We start from the raw sequence: 23183 nt of genomic DNA, 5'->3' as shown, positions 1-23183 counted from the left end.
GTCCTTTAGGAAAAAAAAAAATTCTCATACATCGGACAAGCCTTGGAATGGTTACAAGCCCAAGACTTATTGTTCTCTTTGGATTTGTTGCAAGCCCTAGGCACACCATAAAAGACCCTTATTTGAATGTTTTTATCTTTCTGGTCCTTTAGCTCCTTCCAGGGCAGTAGTTTATTTTCTTCACCATTGCCTTCTTCGTTTGCTAGGTTTAGAATGAAATCAAGAGTCTTGAGCAGGGCATCAATGCTAGTCTGAATTTTCCTTGTCTCCTGTTTAATTGAATTTTCATTTGTATCTCCTCAGCTGTTTCCCCTCCAAGGCCTTTCCCCCTCCTGCCCCCCTTTTCTCCACTCATCCATATAGATCATACAAGTGTTTCTGCCAAGCACCAGCTGCAGATACAGCAAGTTCCTGGGCATCTTCTACTTTTAGAAAACCACCAAGAGGCCAAATAACACCCGTGCTTGTTCTGTGAAGCTTGAACCCTGCTTTTCAGAAAGACCAGTCTCTTCATTAACTCTACTGCTCTCTCTGAAACACATGTAAGACATGGAGGACTGCAGAGGTACACATTTGTCAATGCAGAGGACAAGGAGCCATGTGTGGCTTTACAGTCTCTGTTCTGCTGGGTCACCCAGCCAGCCAGGACTCTGAAACAGCATTATAAAGAATCACTTCTAGATTTCTCCTCCACGTTCCCCCAAAGCTGCCTTGAGCTGCTGGCAGGCCAGCACTCAAAATGCAGTCCAGCCATGACCTCTCTACTTAAGATTCATTTGCTATCAGTGTAATCTCTTTTTCAGCTTTGAGTTTGCTTTCTTTGACACAGCCTATTACAAATTCACCAAGTGGGATCTGAGATGTAACCACTGAAACCTTCCACATTGAACTGGAATCACTTCCTCCAACCACTTCCTTCCATTGTGGGGACTGAACAATTCCTGTCGGTGGTTGAGGATAGCCTCTCTCACACTGGAAATCTTCAGTATGGGAAAAGCAAAGCCCCACCAATTTCTCTGCCCATATTTTGGTAAAAAGGCTAGGAAAGATACAGTTTAGCCCAGAGATTCACCAGTTCATATTTCTACTCCAACAGCTGATAGTTAAGAGCTCTTCTGTACTGAGAAGTGATTAGGAGAAACAAGAGGAAATTTCAGACAAAAAAATTCAGGCTATTGGAGAAAGTTCTTTAATGTGAAATTGATCTGCAGTTAGGAGTGATGTGCAATTGTGAAAAAATTGGTGTCTTCAGGTCATTTACAAGTAAATCACACAGAACAAATATGTGATCAAGAAGAGTTCTGCACTAGGACAGAGCTGGACAAAATGACCTTTCCATGATCTACTCCATCACTGAGTAGTACAATTTCTGCTTGTAATTCATTATTCTGAAGCTGTTTACCATTTTGTTCATGACAAGGGCAACTTCCATCAATCAGTTCTTGAACCTGGAATTCCTGGCTTTTTATCAGAGGAAACCAAGATTCTCATTTGAATATTCACCTTTCTTACTCTTGTACATGGCACCTGATCCATCCCTGAGAAGCTGACATTGTCTTTGACACTGCTGCTCTGTCAATCTGACATAACCTGACAGATATTCAGGATATGTTTTGCTACTAAGTGAAAAGACTACAGCACTTCAGTCATTAATAATTAAGTGTGACTTTGCTATTGGATATAAGATCTGCTTCTGTTCCCCTGTACATCTGCATTTATTTTTCCACTCTTCACACTGCTGTTGGGTATATACTGCATAAACTTTGGGCAAATGGCCCAGTGTCTCCCCACTTACAGTCAGGACCACTACTTATGATAACTTGTATTAAGGAGGCCTTCCAGGATAGAATAAATCAGAAGTTAAAGAAGGCTTGCTTGTAATTGTGGTTGAATTGAAACTGTTTCTTTCCCTTTCCTCTGTGCGTTAGTGTTGGTTATGGAAGGATGTATTTTATAAAAAGGAAAAACACATGGTTATCATTTTGTCTTCCAGCCTGCCGAATTTTGGGTCCTGCTTCTGCAGCCTCATTTAGGAAATTAAGTCTTCAAGACCTACCATGAAAAGGGGGCTTGCTAGGATCTCTCTTGTTGTTGGCATTCTCTTATGGTCACATCCTACCGTGTGCATCTAACACTGCGAAGGGGGTGTTGCCATTTCTCCTGCCAGCCTTTGCCCTTCTTAACAGCTCTGACAGCTCTGATCCACTTATTCTTGGCACTTGCTTTGAGCACGGTTCACATAAAGGTGTCAGTGTCCAGTCTGTGCACTGTTGTATCAAGCTGTTGTCAGTCTTCTGGATGACTGCTTAGGAAACAATCTTGTTTTGTTATCCAGAGCCTGAACTCGATCATGATTCCTTGTTCGACTCCTGCTTTTAAAGATCAAGCTCTGTCTCTTTCTGCCTTTTGTCTGCATTTCACTGTCTGCACTAAGTTCTTGTCTTGACTGGTGGTGTCAGACCTCTGGCAGGCTGGCCGTTTCTCTCCTGCTTGTTTATCAGTGGTCTTACAAGTCAACAAAGTAGATATTTGGGGCCTTAATTTCTGTTCAGACAGGGGACAATGTAAGAACTTAGTTGAAGCTGGAAGGTCACGGGTGCAAAAGGCAATGGGAGAGGTGGGTTGTTCAAATTCAGAAGTAAGTGGGGCTTCAGAAAACACTGAACTGTCTGGTGTTTTCCCAGGTTACTTAACACACAGCATCTTCTTCTTGGGAAAAAAGGCTTATTGTATGAAAGCTTCTTCTAAGGAAAAGAGGAAGACAAGACTTATGGAGGAAAGGGAGATGGGGCAGGTTCCTCCTGGAGCTTTTTTGAGGCTATAAATGTGACAAGTATCTTTCACAAGAAGGACCTTCTAGTCTGGTTTACTTACAGTAAGAACACAAAAGGTGTCTTACTGAAGCTGTGAACCGGTAGTGAGCCCTTGTGAGGCAAGGGGAGCACTGAGGTAGCTTGCTCACTGAATGGGGTACAGAGTGAAGGTGGTGATTCTGTACGTAGTGCTCCTCCCTTTACAGTGCAGCAGAGTCCTCTGCAAACCACCTCGGGCACCACTGTTAGGCTAACCACAGGAATACCAAGCTTTTAATTGCAGGCTTCAAAATATGCTCCCATTAAAATGGAATTTGAAAATGTTGTTCACTACTTGTGTAATCAGGATCCTGCAGCACTTTGGCAACACAGTGGAGGAAAGTTACCTTACGAATTATGAAGACTGCATCTAAGGCTGAGGGGAAATAGAAGAGAGAAGTCTCCAAAGCCCAGAACAACTAAAGCTTGTTACAAAACCAGAGAGATCATTCTAGTGTGAAGCAAACCTGAGCTTTGCATTAAAAATGTAAATGTGATTGAAATAGCATAACCAGATTAAATGGATTTGACCTCCACAAGCATAAAAGATGGTTTAAATACACTGAAACAGCAATGAGAGGCTGCATTTCCCTTTTCATTGCATTGTGTATCACAGGAAATTTATTTAAAACAACACAGAAATTTCAAACCAGTTGGGGGGTTTTTTGCATTTCTTTTATAGGAACTAATAGGAGAAAATAAGGCTGGTTTGGAAAAAAACACCCGCCATTTAAATGCCTAAAGGTACAGAAAGACTTCTGAAAACTACTTTTCAAAGTCTTTGAATGTGACTGATTTACCCTCAAAACACACAGAACGAGCCAGGAGTGACTGAATCTTTAAATACAATCTCACATCTCAATTTTCTGTACACTGCTGCCTTATGGGAGCATTTGATGGACATTTCTTTCTGGGGTTTTTTTTGAGTTATGTTAACCCAGATCAGCACCAGAGTCTGGTTCACTGTACTGCCATACGTTACTATACAAACATCACCATACTGCCATAGATGAGCAGGGACAGACAGATGCAACCTAAATCCACCCCACCAACAAAAAGAGATGTTAATCAAACCCCAGCTTAGGATTTCAGAAGACTGCCTGTGAAATGTTGCATGGAATAAATCCAAGAAAACAACACCTAAAAGCAAAAAAACAAAGTGGTGTGAAGGGGAATTAAAAGCAGTAACTAAATATTCCCAGCTAAGCCTCACTTTTTCTGCATTCTAAGGGAAAATTCTGGTAACACTGCACAACTTTTCCCCTCAACTGGTTTCCAAATAGAGGGGCAGTTCTTTAGTTAAAACAGACATTACAGGAACATTGAATAAGGAGACTAATTTGGATTTTCTTGTCACAGAATCATTGAATAACTTGGGCTAGAGGTCCCTGCCTAGAGCAGAGCTACCATCTCATGTAGGTCAGGTTGTACAGGGCCTCATCCTGTTGAGTCTTGAAAATCCCCAGGGATGATGATTTTCCCTTTCTCTGGGCCCACTTCCACTTTTGCACCAACCTCCCCATGAAGTATTTTTTCCTTATAGCCTATCTTCATTTAGATGAAATGCGTGGCTGTTGCCTCTCATCCTTTCATCATACATCTCTAAGAAGAGTCTGGCTTCATCTTATCTCTAGCCCTCTTTGGGTGATGGAAGAGAGCAGTGAGATCTCCTTTAGCTTCCTCTTCCCCGGCTCTGTTGGCCTCCCTTCACTCAACCTGTGCACCAGCCCTGCACACTTTGCTGGCCCCAGTTTACTAGTGGTTTACCCTTTGGCTTAGGAGACCCAAACCTGAATGCCGCATTTCAGATGCAGCTTTGCGAGTACCAAGTAGTGGGGAATAGGCAAGATTTATTCCCAAATGATTTTGCACAACCTCATTTCTTGAACTGAATGAATACATATATAAAATACTATAATTAAACTTGCACTTCCTGATACCAGAGAGTATTTTTCCTTCTCCTGATACACATAACATGGCAAATAACTGTAACTGAAATAAATTTGAGCTGGTACCTGAGAGCACCTGAGGCAAAAAAGAAATGAGGGTGTCATGAAAACAGCCACAACACTATAATATTTTTTTTTTCGTAATCTCTGTTTTCCAAGAGGTGTAACAAACAGAATGAGTACTTGGACAAAGGCTGAATAAACAAAGTGACACTAAAATGGGGTGGCAGTCAGCACAAGCAGAGATGATGTGGTCTTCAACAAAGCTTAGGTGCACACTAACCTGTTTGTGTGCAGTAACCTAGCTCTGTTCAAGCCCATTGATGCTGATGTGGACATTATTAGAAAACTCAATTGTTCTGGGGTTTGGGATCCGAGTGTGAATGAAACATGAGCTATGTCTAATGCTGGGACTTAACTACATACAGATTAGTAGCATCTCCAATTTGGCAGCACTGCAAGTCCTGTGGCCTCGCTGTCAGCAGTACCGAGCAGTTGTTACTGTCTTGAAATCAGCCAGCTGTGGGGCTCACCGCTTCTGAAAACTGACAGCGGAGAGTTAAGCACTGAGCAAGTCTTCGGGAGGGTGAAGGCAATCATTCTGCTGAATGAAGAGGACTCTCCTGGACAGCAGACAGTGCGGGATGTGTTAAAGAGCTTCAGACAGGCTCTGCACTGCATGGGTTTGTGCCCAAATTAATGAGGGAGCCAATAAAAATGTTATGATCTTGGTTATTTTAAAAAACTCGGTATATTTATCCAGTTACTGTGGAATTTAAATACACTACTTTGGTTGGGTTTGTATCATCATTATGGACACTTAGTAAGTTTTTTCTATTTTTTTACAGGAAACTCCAAAACCCTATTTCAAAGTCCTGTGCAGGAGTACTTTAAAAAATCAGAATTTAAATTTAATCCTGAATATCTGCTTATGCCAGACAGATAGGAAAAGTAGTACAATTTGATCTCGTTGATCAGGACTGAAAGTACCAGTGTAATAATTCGATTTTCATGCTCTGTCATGTAGAAAAACTTTACAACTTGTTTATCCAAATATGAATTAAAAATAAGGATCAGTAAACGGAAGAAGTAGATAAATAAAATAGTAGATAAACAAAGCCTAAATTCTGACTTACCAAACCATAGGAAAATTACTAATTTCTACTTCTTTATCATTTTTGGGCTCTCTCTTGCTATTTCTAGCAAGGTTGGTGTTTTTTAGTTCACTGTTGTTTTTTTTTTTTAGTAATTAGCTACGGTGAAAGACCCAGAACAGACATCATTACGATGAAGGAACATACCAAGATTTTGATTCATTACCAGTACTGAATCCCCCAGTGCCAGCACCAGCTCTCACCTGTTCTGCACATCCCACCTCACCACAGAGTTAAGACCTGGCAGGCCCCAGCAACACAGCAACACGCTTGCAGGGGAATTCCTGTCAAGCACAAGGCTGCTGGCAGGATGGGGGTCTTGAGGGCCCTTCCTCTTTTCTAACATCACCCTGATGCCATCAGTCAGTGTTGGAGAAATGCTGACCCCTGAGCTGGGATTGGCAAAGCACTCTCCTGTTCCTTCTCACCAGCGTTTCACGAGGGCTTGGTGCACACAGGGAGATGCAGATAACAAACCCAGGACCATCAGCTCGTGCATCTACTGTTCAATTTAAACATCTTAAATGCACACGTTGAGCAGCATCAGGTCTCCTGCTGAAGAACTGACTGGGCAGCAACCACCTTGAAAGCAACAAGTTGATACAGCACTGTGGGGTTTTTACAGCCAAGCTGTAATATCAGGAGAATATAAATTTATTTTATGTCTACATTGAGGAAAACAAGGGCATGCTACTAGAAGCTTTCTGCTTTATTAAGTAAATATCTTTTCATTCATGTGGAAAAATTTGTCCAATTTGGCTAAATAATTAATCACCGATGGGTGACTGGTGATTAACGAACAGCACGATGACATTCTGAGGTGTATGTTTATCATGGCAATTTTCTTTCATCCCAGTGATTTGTGCTAGTGTTACTGATGAAGTATGATGATAAAGGCTCTGCAATGTCTGCGGTGGGGGTACGCACGTCGTGGTGGTAAGTATGTGCCCATTTTAGAATCTCTAGGCAATAAGATGGGGTCCCCACCTAACCTTGGAAAGGAGCATCTTACCTCGTGGGCATCGGTGCACCTTATCAACCTGCCAACAAGTGACTAATTTCTCATTCTCACAAGGGCCACATGGAAAGAGCTCTATTTGGCCAGTGGAAAGAGCTGTTCCAGTTGCAGAAAGCTATAGCTGCCCCTGCTGTAATTCCCTTTTGCACTGCTTATAGATGTAAAGAGGCTGTGAGTAAATAAGAACAGATTCCCAAAATACACTAAATCAAAACCTCTGTTCTGCACTACTTAAGCAGCCAACCTGATATTGTTACATTTAAAACTTATTATGAGAACGTTATGTCTCTCCTGTGGATGAAGCTAAGCGGAAGCCTCCATGCTGTGGAGAAGCACGTGCCCTGCCATGTCAGCCTTAAGAGGAGCACGAGGAAGGATGACGAACTCACGCAGGTTTTGCTATCGCGATCTCAAATTAGGGCATGCAGATCCACATCGGGGTGCCCTGGAAGTGATTTGAAAATCTCACCATGAACTTTGGAGAGTACCAGAGCTGGCCTGCACCAGTTCCACACAAAATTCCTCCGTAAATACTGACATGGTACTATTACATTGAGAGCCGTCAAAATGAGATAACTTCTCCACCTCTGCTACAAAGGCAGGAGCTGGATTACAGCAAGGCCCCTGCTACTGAGGTGGCAAAGAACAGGGCTGTAGTGAATAAGAAGCACTGTACTGGCAGTGAGGAAACATCACTACATGACTGCGAGCTACCACATACCACAGCTCCAGAAATCTAGCAATAAAACCTCTCATTGTTGTCTAGATTATTCTGCCTAACATCCATTTTGTGCACTCAGCTTTCTGTATGCAATTTTTTGCTTAATGCTTTAAAATTGGAGCTGCTAACTCAAATCACCTCTAACGGGGAGAGGATAACTCACCATATTCTGCTAGGAGGTAGTACACATTTTTATCATTTAAGTGATATTTTCCTCAATACAGGCCCATTCTTATCTCATCTCCTTCTGTAATGATTCCCAGCTGATGCAGAAAAGTCTTGTACCAGACTGTTACGGTGTGTACAAGTTGCTGTTGATGATGCTCATGTAGACAAGAGCATTTAATACAAGTCTGGAGTTGCTGGAGAGCCTCAAAGCATGTTGAGTCACTGCTCTGCCTTTCAGACTGTTTTAAGCACTGCAGGGGTTATGTTTCAGAGAAGGGACATGCACTGAGGTGAAACGTCCATTCCCAGCCTCCCTGCCAAGATGCTAACACTGGGGTGATGAATTCTCTGGGTATTTCTAGAGTAGGGTGTTCTTCTGAACCAGTGAAAGCCTGCTGAGCCCCTCTTCACTCACTAAAGCAGCTCCTGCAGACATGGCCTCCCAATGTGAAACACATACCCCTGCATTTCTACGCAAAGTAGCCTGCCAAATGCCAAAAAGAAATTCCCTTTCCACGTTATTAAACCCCATTATTTCCTACCAGCACTGGATTCTGCTTCCGCCAAAACCTGCTCCCACGTCTTCCCTGAACAGCACAATCCTAAACAGAATCAGACAGCACCTTTAGGCTTTCTCAGAGAACAGCGACTGGCACCTCAATGCCCTTGCTAGGATTGGCACCTCCCAACCTTCCCCCAAAAGCAACTCCTGCAACGTTAACCAGCATAATTTCTGATGGAGGATTGGACAAGTTATCCTGTATCAAACAGAATATATGATCAATTGTCTTTGGCTCCTGAGGACACAAAGTCCCACAGGATGGCCTGATGGGGGAGAGAAGGGTTACTAATACCCATGGCCTAAAATCATTAAGTTGTGGAAAGACTCTGTGTTACCCACCCCTCTTTTCTTTCCCTCAAGCTGGTGTACTCCAGCTCCTTTGTTTTAAGCTTACAGGTTTTATACTCGATGAAAGGTCTGCTGATGAACCAATATAATTTTTGGTGACCAAGCAGAGCAGGACATGCCCAAGAATAAAGAAAAACAAAGCAGTTTCAGCTCTGCCAATCCTTCTCTTTCAAAGGCAAAAATATTATTGATTAGCAACTCTAAAATAGGTGTGATGTCATCTCACTACAGTTTCCTGGGCTCCCTTCTGAGACAGTGCTCTTCAGTTCTTTCTCAATTAACTTGAAAGCTGGGGAGGGTAAGGATTTTTATTGGTAAGCTGAGAAATGCCTCCATCAAGAGTTTTATTCTATTATCACAATAAGCACACAATGACTGAGCTTTGGATTAAAGGACTTTTTTCTCCCTTCTGCTCAGCACTAGGAAACCATCAGTTCCTTTGCTTTGTGTTATCCACTAGCATTTTTCAGTCTTTTGCATCTTCTGATTTTAGGCAGAATCCTAACAGCATCTTATAATCAGGACTGTAATCCTCCAGCCTCCCTACATCTGCCATTTGCATGAATGGTCTTAAAGTAAGAATGATTCAATTAACAGTTATGGGGATTTTTACATTAGGCAGAGCATTTCTTCACCATTAGGAAAACCATGGCAAAACTCTTCAGTATTTCTTTCTAAGAATGAAATAAAATAATTTTTGAGGCAAGAAAAATGGCCTTGGGTTTAATGTGCCAATGCTTTTTAAAATGTGATTTCCAGACCTTTTTTTCCTTGTTCTTGTGAATGAAATTTAGCCATTTCCAGTATCCCACCAAGTGCCACACAAACACCTGAAATTCATCAAATCTCATAAAAATTGTACATTGAACAGATATCACCTCCAGTGTAGGAAAAACCTATCCCAAAGTCCAGTTAAGTCAAAAAGAGGATCTGGGGTCAGTAGCATTCAAATTGATTTGAAATAAGTGAGGTTGCCGGTTTCAATCTTGCTAATGCAAAAAAAAACCCCAATAAAACAAAACAAAAAAAACCCACGCAGGCATCAAAAATAACCAAGCAATTAATATGTATTTTATTTCCTTGTCTTCATTTGGGCTGTTTTTTATTTTGATCTAAATTCTTGAATTCTTAGGCTAGAATAAGGACATTTATTTTTTAACTTTTCTATGAAGTAAGGAGAGGTGGAAGTTTTCTTTCAAAATCAAAACAGAGGACTAAGCAAAGAATCCCTGAAAACAGAGCTTGCCCAGTCATCATGCGAGTCCAGGCTTCACAGAAGCAATTTCAGTCTCTACAGAAAACCGCAAATCTCAGACTTGCAATTGCACCAGAAAGAATGACAAGACTCTTAAACACCCTGGCCACCTGAATTTCAGGAGGTTTTGCCAGTTCTCTTCAGCCAGAGCTCCTCTTCACACTCTTATAATGAATGAAGGACCAAATCCTGTCTTCTGCACGCAGTCATGCTCAAGGGTTTAACCATGGACTTCAGAGTATAAAGGATATGCCCTTCTGTGAACCACTGCTGGCTCGTGAGAAAAGCTTTTTACCTTTCACCCAGCTTGAGCAGGAGGTAAATGAATTCAGAAGTTTGCAAAATCGAGCTCTTAGCCCCTGCACTTGCATCAGGCTTTCTGGCTGCAAACTCACTCATTTCAACACCGCTTCAACGCTCATTTGTGATTTTGTATCCTGCAAATCCAGGAGAAACCAGGGGAGCTTGATACTTAAAGGGGTAGGCTGTAACTCTGCAAAGCATCTGAAGAAAACTAGCTCTACCACAGGTAGCTAATTATGAGCCTGTAAGGCATTATTGACTGCCTGGCTCTCATTGTCCAGGTAACCTGCTCCTGCCTTGGCCAGCAGCAAAGCATTTCTTCATGTCGCTCTTTCTCTTGACCAGACCAAGCAGAAGAGCCAACATAGTGCCTCTACTTCCATTATTTGTCTCTTTTTCATTCCTCTCCCATTTTGATTACCTTCCCTGTATTCCCTAGGTAAGCATACTGGAGAACTCACATCAGATATGAAGTTGTATCCCAGACAGTTGGGAAAGGACAGACTAAAGAGGAAAACCACAACCTTTCTGCATTTGTCATGACTCAATTTAATGTCTCTTACAACTTCTGGGTTAGCCAAGCCATAAAACAAAACAGATCCCCGGTTACATTTGTGCAGCAGATTTGTCTCTTTCTTCAGAGCTCATTAAAAGAACCGCTTTCATCTCATTAGATTGCTAAAACATTTCCAACAGGACTAGATGTGTCATGTCAGAATATGACAGGCAAATTTCTTTTAAGGTTTTAAAACTAGGTTGAAAGAGGAGAAGCTATGCAGTTCACTGTTGTCACTGAAAGATATTTTTACTTTTAAGAGTCCCTAAAACAAGAAACAAATTAAGAACTGTCAAGGAAAAAGAAAACACCCAAACTCAAAATGTATTCCATCTTGCCTGCTAATACTGTTACTTTTTTCCCCTGAAATCTCTCTCAGTCTAATAACAAGAACAGTAAGTACAAAAGAATGAACTACGGTTGTTAATGTTTTGGCTTCTAAGCACAATTAATAATCCAAAAGGAAGGAAGGAAGTGCTGAAAACATGATTACCCTTTGCAACTACAAGCCAAAATGAACAGCCTCACTTTCTTCTGCTCCCAGGTCTTATTCCTTCCTAGTTCAGCAGCAATGTCCCTGCACTGTGCCATTGCAGGGCATGGAACATGGCACCTACAGCACCCAGGGATGCAAGATAGCATCTGGGAAGGAGGTGGGGAAAAAAGCTGCAGCGAGGGGAAAGCCTCCTCCTGCAGCAGACTCCACTGGGATGATCTCTGGCAGGAGACAGCCTTCCTCAAGGCAGGCAATGCACTGATACACCCCAGAACTGCCACGGCAGGCGGTTTACTACCAGATCTGGGTTTCACTGCCAAAACAGCCCCACCAGAGCTGCCTCTCTGCAGGAGTCTGAAAAGCAACAGTATGCTGTATGTACTGTGCTAAATCCACAGCGAGGGCAGAATGCACTGGAGCGGGTCTTGGGAGAACAACACGACTTCATCAGAAAGGCTACAGCTCTTTCCCCTGCTTATTGAAACCCAGTTTAAAATACTGCCCAGGTGCAGCCTGTCGCTGCCCCACCTTGGGCCTCAAGTCACAGAAGTCCTGGAAAACAGAGCAGGAGACAAGTAAGGATGAGAATGGCTCCGCCTGACCTGATGCTTTAGTGAGGTTCTGGGCTGCCAGCTCATGCCATGATCACACAGTTCTCAGACAGGAGTGAGGCAGCGGGGCCAAGGGGGTGTCTGCACCCAGCACCGCAGGGCAGAAAAGCTGCACTGAGGAGTGGGGCAGGCCACAAAGACGCAGTTTGCAGCCCTCTCCCTGGGAACACGCCACAGAGGCAAAGCAGCCCCCCCACACTCTAAGCCCCAATGGGGTGAGGTATTCCTGGGGGTAGGGGCTGCAAGTGTGAAATCACTACAGTTTTGAGACACAGACATGCGGCAAAGAGCGCTCAAGTGGGTGTTCACAACACATCATTTCATTTCAACGGCATTTATCATCAAATTGCTGAGATGGGCTGTAAAACCAGTGGGCGGGGACTGCTTCTCACTCACTCTTAAGAAGTTCATTAGATTATAAGTAATTCAGTTACACAGAGAGCAAGTAGAGCCTGGGGCTGTTTTGAGGGGCTTTTTGAGAAAGGTCAAAGCAATATATCAGATGGCTATTGGGACTGATGGCTATTGGGGAGAAGACAGTAGATATTCAGAGATAAGTATTGTACGCTGGTGCATTTTTCTCCTGATTGCGTATTCCGGTTCTTCTCATACGTAACATCAAAACATTTGGCAAAAAATGGCACAGCAAAGAAACCTATCAACCGAGGTACTGCCAGCATTGCTGGTGAAGTGAGAAACAGCTGTTTGGGAGGACGTGCAGGGCTGGAAGCTCCAGCATCTTGTGAAAGGGAGCCAGACCCAGCTCTCTGCTTGCAGCTCAGCAGGGGACAGAAGCTGCTGCTTTTGCAGAGGCAAAATTCAAAACAAACCCCCAAACCCCAAGATTTTTCCTGTGGGCAGGTGAAGCCATGTCTCCTCCTGATCGCCACAGCCATTGCTAACCCCTCATTTGGGAAGGTGAAGTATTGCCCCGGCTCACCATCCAGAACGGCTGCTGCTGAGTACGTGGCAGGACCTTGGTTTTGAAGCCATGCCAGCTAACTCAGCCTCTCTGCGTTAGCATGATTAAACACTGAATTCCCTAGAAGCTTCATGCTGATGGCAGCGGATGGTGTTCCCACCTGAGCAGTCCATCCCTGCTCACCACTGGACCGTTGCATGTATTTAAGTATTTTGCTAAGCAGTAACAGACGGAGATATGCTTGGTGTCTTCCTAGGATGCGGCTTTTGATGAACAAACACATTCACCAGAGTTAAAGTCCCCACAAAAATATCCTAGGATAACAGCAGTCTCAAGTCCATGCTACAATCCAGGTATTCCAAAAAAGAAGATGACATGTTCCAAATTCTGCATGTGTTCAGCAGTTCAAGATATAAGATCTAGAAAATGTTGACAGCCATTGCAGTCCTACACCAAGTGAATTTGCTGAGACAGGGTGATGGGAGTGGAAGATGAATTTCTTTCATCCGGTTAACTCTCACCTTCTGGCTTGGATCTTCAAAGGAGGCCCCAGATTTGCTTGGTTAAAGCTGGTTTTTAGTTTAAGCTGAGTGAAAATCGAATCTGGTAACAGCCTGATTCTGAACACTGTGGCACACTCTGGAGTCTCCTTGGCTTGCATGGCACAACTGCGTCTTTCAAAACTGTTCCCCTGACTAGCTTGGCCCTGACGCTGCCATTCTGAGGCACAGGTGAATGTATCTGGACTGCAGGACTGGTTGCAAAAAAATAACAAGCCAATCTACTCAGTCAAGATGGGTGTAGTCAAAGTGCAAGGGTTAAGGGTGTCAAAATGACCTTGGGTCCAAAGAAAAGTGCCATTCCTAGCCTGTATTGCCACTGCTTGAGATGTACATGCTCGCCTCCAATTCCACCTCTGTGCCATTCACCAGTACCTCTTTCTTTGCTGGACAGCCCTCCGTTCACCAGCTGAAAGGTATCTCCAAGCATTTCATTAAAACACACTTAATCAATTTCACAAATTGTAATCCCCATCTGGGCTACACTCTCAAATTATTCTAATTTCTACCTGTCACCACTTCTCCTGTTACCTAATATTTCAAGGATTAACTGGACAGTGTGTAACCTCTTCTTAGTCCTCTGTAACAATGTCTTCTCTCTGTTCCTTTGTCTTAGCATTTTCTCACCTGCCTACAGATTCCTGTGCCTCTCTCCAAGGCAGTATCCTTGGACAAATGTGAAGCTGCTTTAGCCATTCATGAGGATGAGATTTATAATCTAGAAGCACACCAATAACACAATATTAAAAAAATAAAATAGCAGTCTCTTTCATCAAAATCTAATGAACATGTGATTTAATCTTTATTAAGAATTCATTAGGTTCTCAGCAAGCCTGTCTAATGAAGCTTGACCAGGTGAAATGCTAATGCCTACATTATATTTAAATTAATTTTCAGAAATGTTAATTTCCCTGAGTTGTTCCCTGCTCATCACTCTCCCCGGTGCCCGCGGCTGCGCGGCTCTCTCCAGATGCCTGCCGCCGTGCTCATAGCAACACCGCTGTCTCCACCCCAGCCTTTGCACAGTTCACTGGAGTTTCCACACTGATGGATGCCTCCCAGTTTCCAACACTACAAGCCCTTTCTCCATAGCAGCCTTCTCGGCATTTTCAAGTCAGGTACAAAGGAAAGCCTAGCATACATTACTTTAAGGCTATTTAATGAAAAAAAAATATATGGGCATATATATTTATATATATAACCCATTCATATCTATATATTAAAAAAACCAGGGTATCCTTCAGTCCTCCATATACTGATCTAGTCCAGCAAACAGGTTATTATCTTGATGCATTCTGCTTCAAAAAACAAGAGCTCTGCTCTTTGGAAAACAAGAGTCGCTATACACTAGTTGTGTAAGCCAGCACCGCCTGCCCTCCCGCCTATGGGCTCTGTGTGTATGCGCTGCTATTGTGGCATCTACAGCCTCTCCCTTCAACCAAAACCCATCACCCGCCATTCCAGCATGCTTCTGCAGAAACAGTTCCTAGAGATTAAAATAATTTATTGGTGTTCATCTGCAGTAATGTCTCCCCTGATCCACCTTTTGCACACCAACGAGTGTGAACCAAACCCACCCCACCTCATACCCAAAATAAACTGTCAAGGTGGGAAAGTCCAGACCGTGCAAGGGGAAGCTCAGAGCCATTGCAGAAGTAGGGTACGCGAATGTCGGTGGGAAAAACTGCGGAGACTGCCGTGCACTGAGGGCGAGCCTCCTCGCATCGAGACCTCCCAGCTCTGCAGCGCCTGGGGAAAAGCACCGCCTCAGGCGGGGGTGACGCTTCGGTTCCCTGCGAGCCCCCGAGGGCTGGACACAGGGGCCACAGAGTGGATACAGAAATATCCGGGTGACCCGCTAAGCCCCTCTGGCTGGCGAGGAGTGGGCTGAAGGCCCGGATCTGCCCCAGTGCCGCACTCACACGCACGCCCACACGCACGCACACCCGGGGCGGCCACGGGAGAGCAGGGCAACAGATTGCCGAGCGGCGACGAGCTCCTTCGGCTATTTCCGAGCCCGTTCGGCCTCTCCCCGAGCGCTCTCCGAAGGAGGCCGAGCGCGACGCTCGGCCGCCGCCGGGAGGAGCCGAGCGGCGCAGGAGCGGCGGCGCTGCCGGCGGTTCGAGTCCCCGCTGGGCGCTGTCCACCACGCGAACCGCCTGAAAGCCGCAGCCGCGCCGGGACCTGCCCGCCGGCCCGCACGGCTCCTCGCCCCCCGCGGCAACCAGCTCACCGACGGGCCACCCGCAAAGGCAGCCGGCTCCCGGGACTGCAGGGAGCGCAGCCCGCACCCTCCCCGCACCCCATCCACACCCAGCTCTGGCTGCCTCTCTCCCCCGGGTCCCCGGGGGGCCCCTCCCAGCCACGGATCCCTCTGCAACCCCCATGGCAGAGCGGACGAGCGCTCCGTGCCGCCCCCCGGCTGAAATCCAGACCCTCAACCGGCGCCGGGGTTTGTTCCGTGATGGCGCCCGCCTCGAACCAGCCCGTCATGGGTGGGAGGCCGGGGTATTTCATTGCATTTTAATGCAAAAGGAGGAAGGAGCAGGCAATAAAGAAGGAATAACCGTGCCACGGGAGCGCTGCCACCATTAGCCTTCCCCTGCACCTGCTTTCCTAGGGGATGTAATTACTCCAGGCACGGTTGGAAGAGAGGGTGCAGTGGGGTCTTTCACGGCTGTTTATTGCATGTTTAATTAAACAGAGGGAGAGCTTCTGTCGGGGAAGCCCCAGCGAGGAGCAGCCCACCGTGAACCCCGGGGTTGGCAGGAAGGTTTTGAATGGAATTGGTGATGGGTGGCCAAGGAGCGGTTAAAATGTTAAGAGAGGGTGATGGGGAGCATTGGTTTCAAGCCGCAGAACGAGCAGATGATGAACCACCACCACCACCCCGGGCATGAAGCTGAAGTGACAGCGGTCCGCTTTCACGGGGGATGGCTGCGCGGCCTCGCCCCGTGGAAAGGGAGGGAAGGTGGGCTGCGAGCGGCCGCAGCGGCCGCTCGCAGCCCACCTTCCCTCCCTTTCCACGGGGCGAGGCCTCCGGGAGATCCTTCAGCACCACATCGGCCCTGAACAGCAGCGGGAGCGGCGGTGGCGGGGCCTTCCCCCCGCCGTTTGCCTTCCCGCCCTCTCGGTCCCCTCAGGTAAACATGGCGCCCGCGGCCCTCACTCACCTCAGCGAGCCCCCGCCCCGTTCTCCCTCCCATTAACTCGCCACCCGGGTTCCCTCACGGGACTTACTTCATTTGCTTCACGATGGTGCTTTTCCCCGATTCTCCGGCCCCTGTTGAGAGAGAGAGATGAGGGGGGATAAGCGCGGGGCAGGGGACAGGGAAGGGGGCGACCGGGCCCGCCAGCGGGTTCTCACCGAGCAGGAGGAGTTTCACGTCTTTAGCAGCGCTGATCCCGTCCTCCTTCAGGTTCTTCTCGATGGCCTTGCTCCGCTCCAAGGCGGCTCTTTCCTCGGCGCTCAGGGTACATCCCATGGCGGCGATGAAATTTTAAAAAAAAAAAAAAATTAAAAAAAAAAAAGGGGGGGGGGGGGGATTGCAGCCCCCGCCGCCGCCTCGGCTGGCGGAGAGGAGGAGGCAGGGGCAAAGCCAGCCACCACCGGCGGGCGGGGGGGGGGGGGGGGGGGAGGAATAAAAGAATTAAAACAGATGGCCGTGAGCCTCCGGGCAGCGCAGCGGCTCCGCGGCGGGGCTCCCGGCTCCCTCCTGCCCCTCTCCCCGCGGCCGAGCGCTCAGTGCATCCAGCGGGGCTGCTGCGGGCACGGCGAGCTCTTCCCGGCCGGGAGGCGGAGGCGGAGGCGGGGGAGGAGGAGGAGGAGGAGGAGGAAGAGGGTTCGCGGCGGAGGGAGGGTCCTTCCCTCTCCCGTGCTCCCGGCTGTCGCGCTCTCCCCTCCTCGGCGGGCGGCGGGGCGCTGACGGGCGGCGGCGGGGCGCGCTGGCGGCGCTCGGCGGGGCCGGGTGGAGGCGCGGGAGCGGCGGCGAAAGGGAGGGGGCGCGCCGGGCTCCGCGCTCCCGCCGGGCTCGCCCGCTGCCGTGACGCGCGCGGCTCGCGCATGCTCGGGCGGCCCCCGCCCCAGCGCCGCTGCCCGCCGCCCGGCCCGGCTCGGCCGCCGCTCCCCTGAGGGCCGGGCCCCGCCGCGGGGGCGAGGCGTGGGCCGCGCGGCCTGCCCGCCGGCCGGCACGGTGAGGGGCGGCGGGCCGTGAGCCAGGCTGCTGCGCCTGCCGCCCCCGGAGGGGAGAGGCCGTGACCCGGGCTCCTGCCGGCCGCTCGGGGCCGGGGGCTGCCGTGGCGCGCAGTGCGGGCCGAGCGCCGCAGGGCTTGGGGCGCGGGGCGGCGTGCGGCCGGGGCCTGGCGACGCGTGGGCGTTGGGGTCCCCGGGGGCCCGGGGCAGCCGTACCCCAGCCCCACGCAGCAGGGGGGGCCGGGGTCCCCCACAGGCCGTGCGGGTCCCCCACGGCCCCTGCACCCACGCACTGCGCTGGCATCCACGAGGTCCCCTGTGCAGAGCCTTCCTCCGCTCCTTGGGGTGAAATCGCTTCAGCCATCACTTGCGATGGGAATCGCTGCCATAGCTCCCATCGCTCCCCATGCTTGATGCAAGGCATCAAGTTTCACCACCATTTTGGATTATGTTTTCCATCAGTGTAATTAACAGGGTTGGTCAGCGGCTTTTTTTCGTGTGTGTTGCAGTGAAATCACAGATTTCCTCTCACTGGACCTGCCTGCTTGTCTTAACCATTCCATGACACCTAAAAATGATTTAGGAATTGTACTGCGTTAAAAATCCTGCATTTTTCCTGGCCAGTTTTGCCATTTCACAAGGTTGGAAATAGAGAGGAAAAGAAATGTCAACGGGGAAAATAAAATAAATGGGACTTTGTTTAAAATGCTTTCCTACTGGCCCAGGCAAGTCATAATACCTTCAACTTTAATCCATAACATTGATTGGCATGTGACAGTCATGACTATAAAAAGATCTAGAGAGGAATGAATGAAGTGTTGAGCTCAGCAAGCTAAAATGCATCAAACTAAAATGAACAAAATCAAGGACCGCGTCTAACATATGGAAAGGACACCCACCACTTCCATAAACAAAGTTTGCAAAGGGGGGTTGGGTTGGTAGGAAGCAGATGTGAATGGCAAGGCAGCTGATTTTGCCTGTAAAGCCTGCTCCACCTCCCTGCCAAAAGAGAATAGCCTCAGGAGGCTTGACGGGAAGGTCCCTGTGTTGTGGGAAGGAAATGCGGGGTCCATGCTACGCCAGGGCTGCCTTGCAGGGGCTCAGGGAGGGCAGTGGGCTGCCATTGTGGCGGTGGGTGTGGGTGACCGTGTGCTCACACTGCGTTGGCTCGCCACTTGGGACCTCTGTTCGCTGCCTCCTCTGGGATCTTCTGACCTGCTGTCCTGAGTTTGGCAGTTCCCATATCCAGGATCCTTCCTTTAGGTGTAGAAATAAGATTTCTAATAGCCCTTACAGTATTTTAAACATGACCTCCCCGGCACTTTCCTTCCAGGCAAATATCATCTCCTCCCAGCACTGTTTCCCATCCCACCTTCCCCCCGGAACATGTGCTTCCCATTTCCCCTCCACACCTCTGAAATAAAGGGGAAAAACATGGCTCGCAGTTAATGAGGTAAAGAGGGGATGTGAGAGAGAAACAGACAAAAGAAAGCAAAAGGGAACTGATAAATAATGTTTGTGTATTCAGGGACCAGTAATATTTACCACACATTTGTGTGCTAATAGGTACTGTATGTTTGAATTTTGGGTAATTTATTTCTGGAAGCTCAGGGGACTGAGATGGACAAGCAAGCCTACCACATATATTCAGCAGGGAATAAATGGAGACGAGAGTGGTTACAGAGCAGTTCCTGCTCTTTCACATTCGTGCAAATCTCTTGTGTAGAATCAATAGGATTGGAATGTCGATCAATAAGTTTCATTTCAATGGTTCTAGCCAGAGGGCATTATGAAAAGTGCCATATAGGAAAAGCACAATCAAGAAATCCAGGGCCAGTGTCCTCATGAGATGGCTGCATTTACTTCCCATCTTCTCTAGCAGCTTGCCAGCCTCGGAGTCATATTGGGATACTCTCCAAGGGTTTCACTAAGAGAATTAGTCTTTTGTATCAGCCTCTGGCTACTCGTTATCTGACAAATTTGTAGCCTATGCCTCCTGCCATAGAGAAAATTATTTCTCTTCTGCTTGACCAGTGTGGAGGCCACACTCATCCCTTTGTCCCATCTACATCCCCCTCACTACACAAATATCTGCTAATTTCTTTCTTAAGGGAAAATGAGAAATGGGCAAGTCTTCTCCTTGTGCTCTCAGCTCTCAGATTCAGGGGAGCATATGTGAAACTGAGCCATTTTTGAGCCATTTTTATGCTACTGCTAATTAAGCAGAGCTGATGGAAATGTTTCCTTTGAAAATTTCTTAGAGGGGAATTTCATTTTTTGAAAAATCTGCTTATTCATGGCAGACAAATTTCAAGAACCTGAAAAGAAAAAAGCTTGCCTCCCCCATCAATCAAAATATGTACCAGCCTACTTGGCTTTTGAGATAAATATGTTGGGGTTTGTTGCTGAAAATGATGTTTCCATTTTTCAGGAGCTGACAGAAGTCCTCTTTTAATAAAAAGTGGTTGCTGGCAGTAAAAACTTCAGACAAAAATAGGTTTGGGGTTTTTTTTGACTTTTTTTTTTCTTAAATATGACAGCACCTCTCCATAAAAGATGGGGAGGAGAATCTTTTTTCTGGCTATTCCTGCAATTAAACTATTTCGCTCGAGGTGCATAAAGAACATGCTTGTTTCTGCTTGGATTGTTATCTTTACAAACCTAAGACTCAGCAGTGTATTTTAAACCAAAGTCCTCATTCTCCTGTATCTGATCTGTGCCTTGGCACAAACGGGCTTCTTTCTGCAACCAGTTTTCAACCATTCTGCTAGAAAAATCAGATGCACTCATTTCTTTAAGAAGTGAAGGATGGTAACAGAATGGACTGATGCCTTTGAAACAGGCTGTACTGAAGTGACGTTGCAGATACATGATGAGTTTATGATCTCAGGTGTGTTGTCTTCCTGCAGGTGGTGGGTATCTCCAGTGATTCTCCTGGCTGTATCCGGCGTGGGGAGAGATGTGTCCCCAGCATACCTCACCATCCCGGGCGCTGACTACCCATGCCAGGGGTCTGTAGAGTGCTCTGGCTTTCTTCCTAGAATCACAGAATCATGGAATCATAGAGTGGTTTGGGTTGGAAAGGGCCTTTAAAAGTCTGTTGAGTCCACCCCTCCTCAATGAGTAGAGACACCTTCATCTAGACCAGGTTGCTCACAGCCTGTCCAGCCTGGCCTTGGTTGTCTCCAGGGACAGGGCATTGGCCACCTCTCTGGGCAACCTGTGCCACTGTTTCATCACTGTCACTGGAAAACATTTCTTCTTTGTATCTAGTTTGAATCTACCCTCTTTCAGTTTAAAGCCATTGTCCCTTGTCCTATTGCAACAGGCCCTGCTAGGAAGTCTGTCCCCATCTTTCTTATAAGCCCCCTTTAAGCATTGGAAGGCCACAATAAGGTCTCCCCAGAGCTGCCTCTCCAGGGTGAAGAGCCCCAACTCTCTCAGCCTGTCCTCACAGGAGAGATGCTCCAGCTCGCGGACCATCTGCGTGGCCTCCTCTGGACCGGCTCCAACAGGGCCACGTCTCTCCTGTGCTGAGGACCCCAGAGCCGAAGGCAATGCTGCACAGGGCAGGTCTCACCAGAGCAGAGCAGAGGGGGAGAATCACCTCGCTTGACCTGCTGGCCACGCTTCCTTTTATGCAGCTCGGGATAAAGTTGGCTTTTCTTCCAGCCCAGGCATCTTGTTTTCTTTCACAGAGAAACACAGGAGGAGGTGTGATGAGGTGGGAGCCAGGACACACATCTGGATCCAGGACTTTGGAAGCCCATCTGGGTCTCAGTGCAGGCATGGCCTCTGGGAGCAGCTGCAAACCCCTGCCACCAATGCCAGCGTGTGTTCTTGGGTGCCACCAGTGCGTGCCTAACAGCTTGCCGGGATGTAGTAAAACAGGGTGGGAAAACTATCCAGTGGGCCTCGAGAAAGGTGAGTCTTTCACTTGAAGTCCCAGAGCTACCACACCACTCCCACCACCACAAGTGAAGCTGCAACAATATCGGAGGGAGCATCGCGTTGGGTCCCGTCCCTGTAATTAGTTGGTACTTCTGGTTCAGCATATCCTCAGCGAACTGGTGAGTGGTATGAAGGAGTAGGGCAAATCCAGGATGAGCTGGCTGTAGGAGACAAGCTGCCATGCTTTGCAGCTTGGTCATACCCCTCCTACTTCAGGATTGTTTGTCCAATCTATAATCTTATATTCCTTCAGTATGGTTTTAATGCACATGCTAATGGAATGGCCACCAATCCCATGGAGAGACAGCAATGCATTCTAGCAGATCTCACCATTAGGAAGTTTTCCCCGGATATTCAGCCTAATCTTTCATTCTTTAAATTGATGTCAATTACCCCCCAGCTAAACCTAGTTATGCAGTGGAAGACAGGTTTAAAATACTGCATGATCTCACTAAATTGGAGAAATGGACAGAAATCAATACCATGAGAGGCAATAAGAACGCCCATAAAGGTTAAGTGGTTGATGGAGGAAGGATTAATGAAATGCACAGATACTAGGTCAAATTGCAAATATCCTTACTTCACTCTTACTCACTCCACACCCCACAAATATGTTCTACTCCAGCAAACCAAATGAGAAAGCACCTTAGAATTTGACTAGTGACTTGGAGAAGTAGAGACCAGTATTAAGGGAAGTGAAGGTGTGAGGTGGGTTTCTTGCATGGAAAATTGGCACCAAAACAAGAATGAGATGTCAATATTTAAAATAAATCAAAAAACCACCACCAACACCCCCCCCCCCCCAACCTCCAGTGGATAAGAATATGACCTGCAGTGTACTTGGCATCAAGAAGTTGGACAACCTGTCTAAGTTTAGAGAAATGCTGAAAATCCTACTTCTGTTGTTAGTTTTTCATGCCTGTCTGGGTGGGTGATGATAACTACAGGACCTGGGAGTCACTGACAGCTCCCGTCTTGGAATAAGGTGTAGTTTTTGGGCTAGGGTTTATGAGGCTAGAAATGTGTGCCATCTGGAGTGGCAGCGGTTGACAGAGAGATACAACAGCTTGTCTTCAAAGTGCTTAGGACTAACCTTAGGAAGTTTTCTGTTCAAGTCTCATGCCACAGGGAGGAGAACAGAGAGAGATGGGGATGTATTCAGGGGAAAGTAACGAATGCCAGGTAGAAGATCTGCTGGGGTGGCAGAGGAGAGCTGTGTGTAGCAGGGCTGGAGGAGCTCCTGGAGCTGCTCTGCCTACCAGCCCCAGAAGACAGCAGCCGAGTGAAAGCACCGCTCAGTACCGCGCCTCAACCAACAATTTCCCAAGGATCCACATCAGTTTCTGCACAATAAAGGGGTTTTTAAAATACGAAATTAAAAGTTTCTGCTACTTAACTGTGAAAAGACATTTGTTGTGTGGCCTGAAATAGCACATTACCTGGGTCTGCAGAGAGCCCCCAGTTACGGTTTCTCAAAGTGAGAAAGAACTTGTCAATAACCCTTAATGAGGTGTGACCTCCTCTCCCCTTTCTGCAGTGACTTTCAACTCCCAGCTCTAAGGAGA

The 23183-nt window shown here is 47.2% G+C and overlaps 1 protein-coding gene across 2 annotated transcripts in view; it reads right to left on the bottom strand.

Moving 5' to 3' along the window:
• The window catches only part of GNAO1 (G protein subunit alpha o1), a 146626-nt gene extending 129113 nt beyond the window's left edge, over positions 1 to 17513 (bottom strand). The window contains exons 1-2 of one of the 2 annotated variants that reach the window (XM_005233480.3): positions 16843 to 17513; positions 16716 to 16758 (exon numbers count right to left, since the gene is read on the bottom strand). In XM_005233480.3, the coding sequence (XP_005233537.3) occupies positions 16716 to 16758; positions 16843 to 16960 (161 nt within the window). In that variant the 5' untranslated portion in view covers positions 16961 to 17513. The remainder of the gene's footprint in view (positions 1 to 16715; positions 16759 to 16842) is intronic. The other variant, XM_005233479.3, reaches the window with a different exon arrangement.
• Positions 17514 to 23183: the final 5670 nt, after the last annotated feature.

This window comes from Falco peregrinus, chromosome 14 (genome assembly GCF_023634155.1).
Source record: "Falco peregrinus isolate bFalPer1 chromosome 14, bFalPer1.pri, whole genome shotgun sequence".
In the NCBI taxonomy this organism is placed as follows: Eukaryota; Metazoa; Chordata; class Aves; order Falconiformes; family Falconidae; genus Falco; species Falco peregrinus.
The sequence above is the reverse complement of the archived record's forward strand: the minus strand, read 5'-3'. Positions and strand labels throughout refer to the sequence as shown.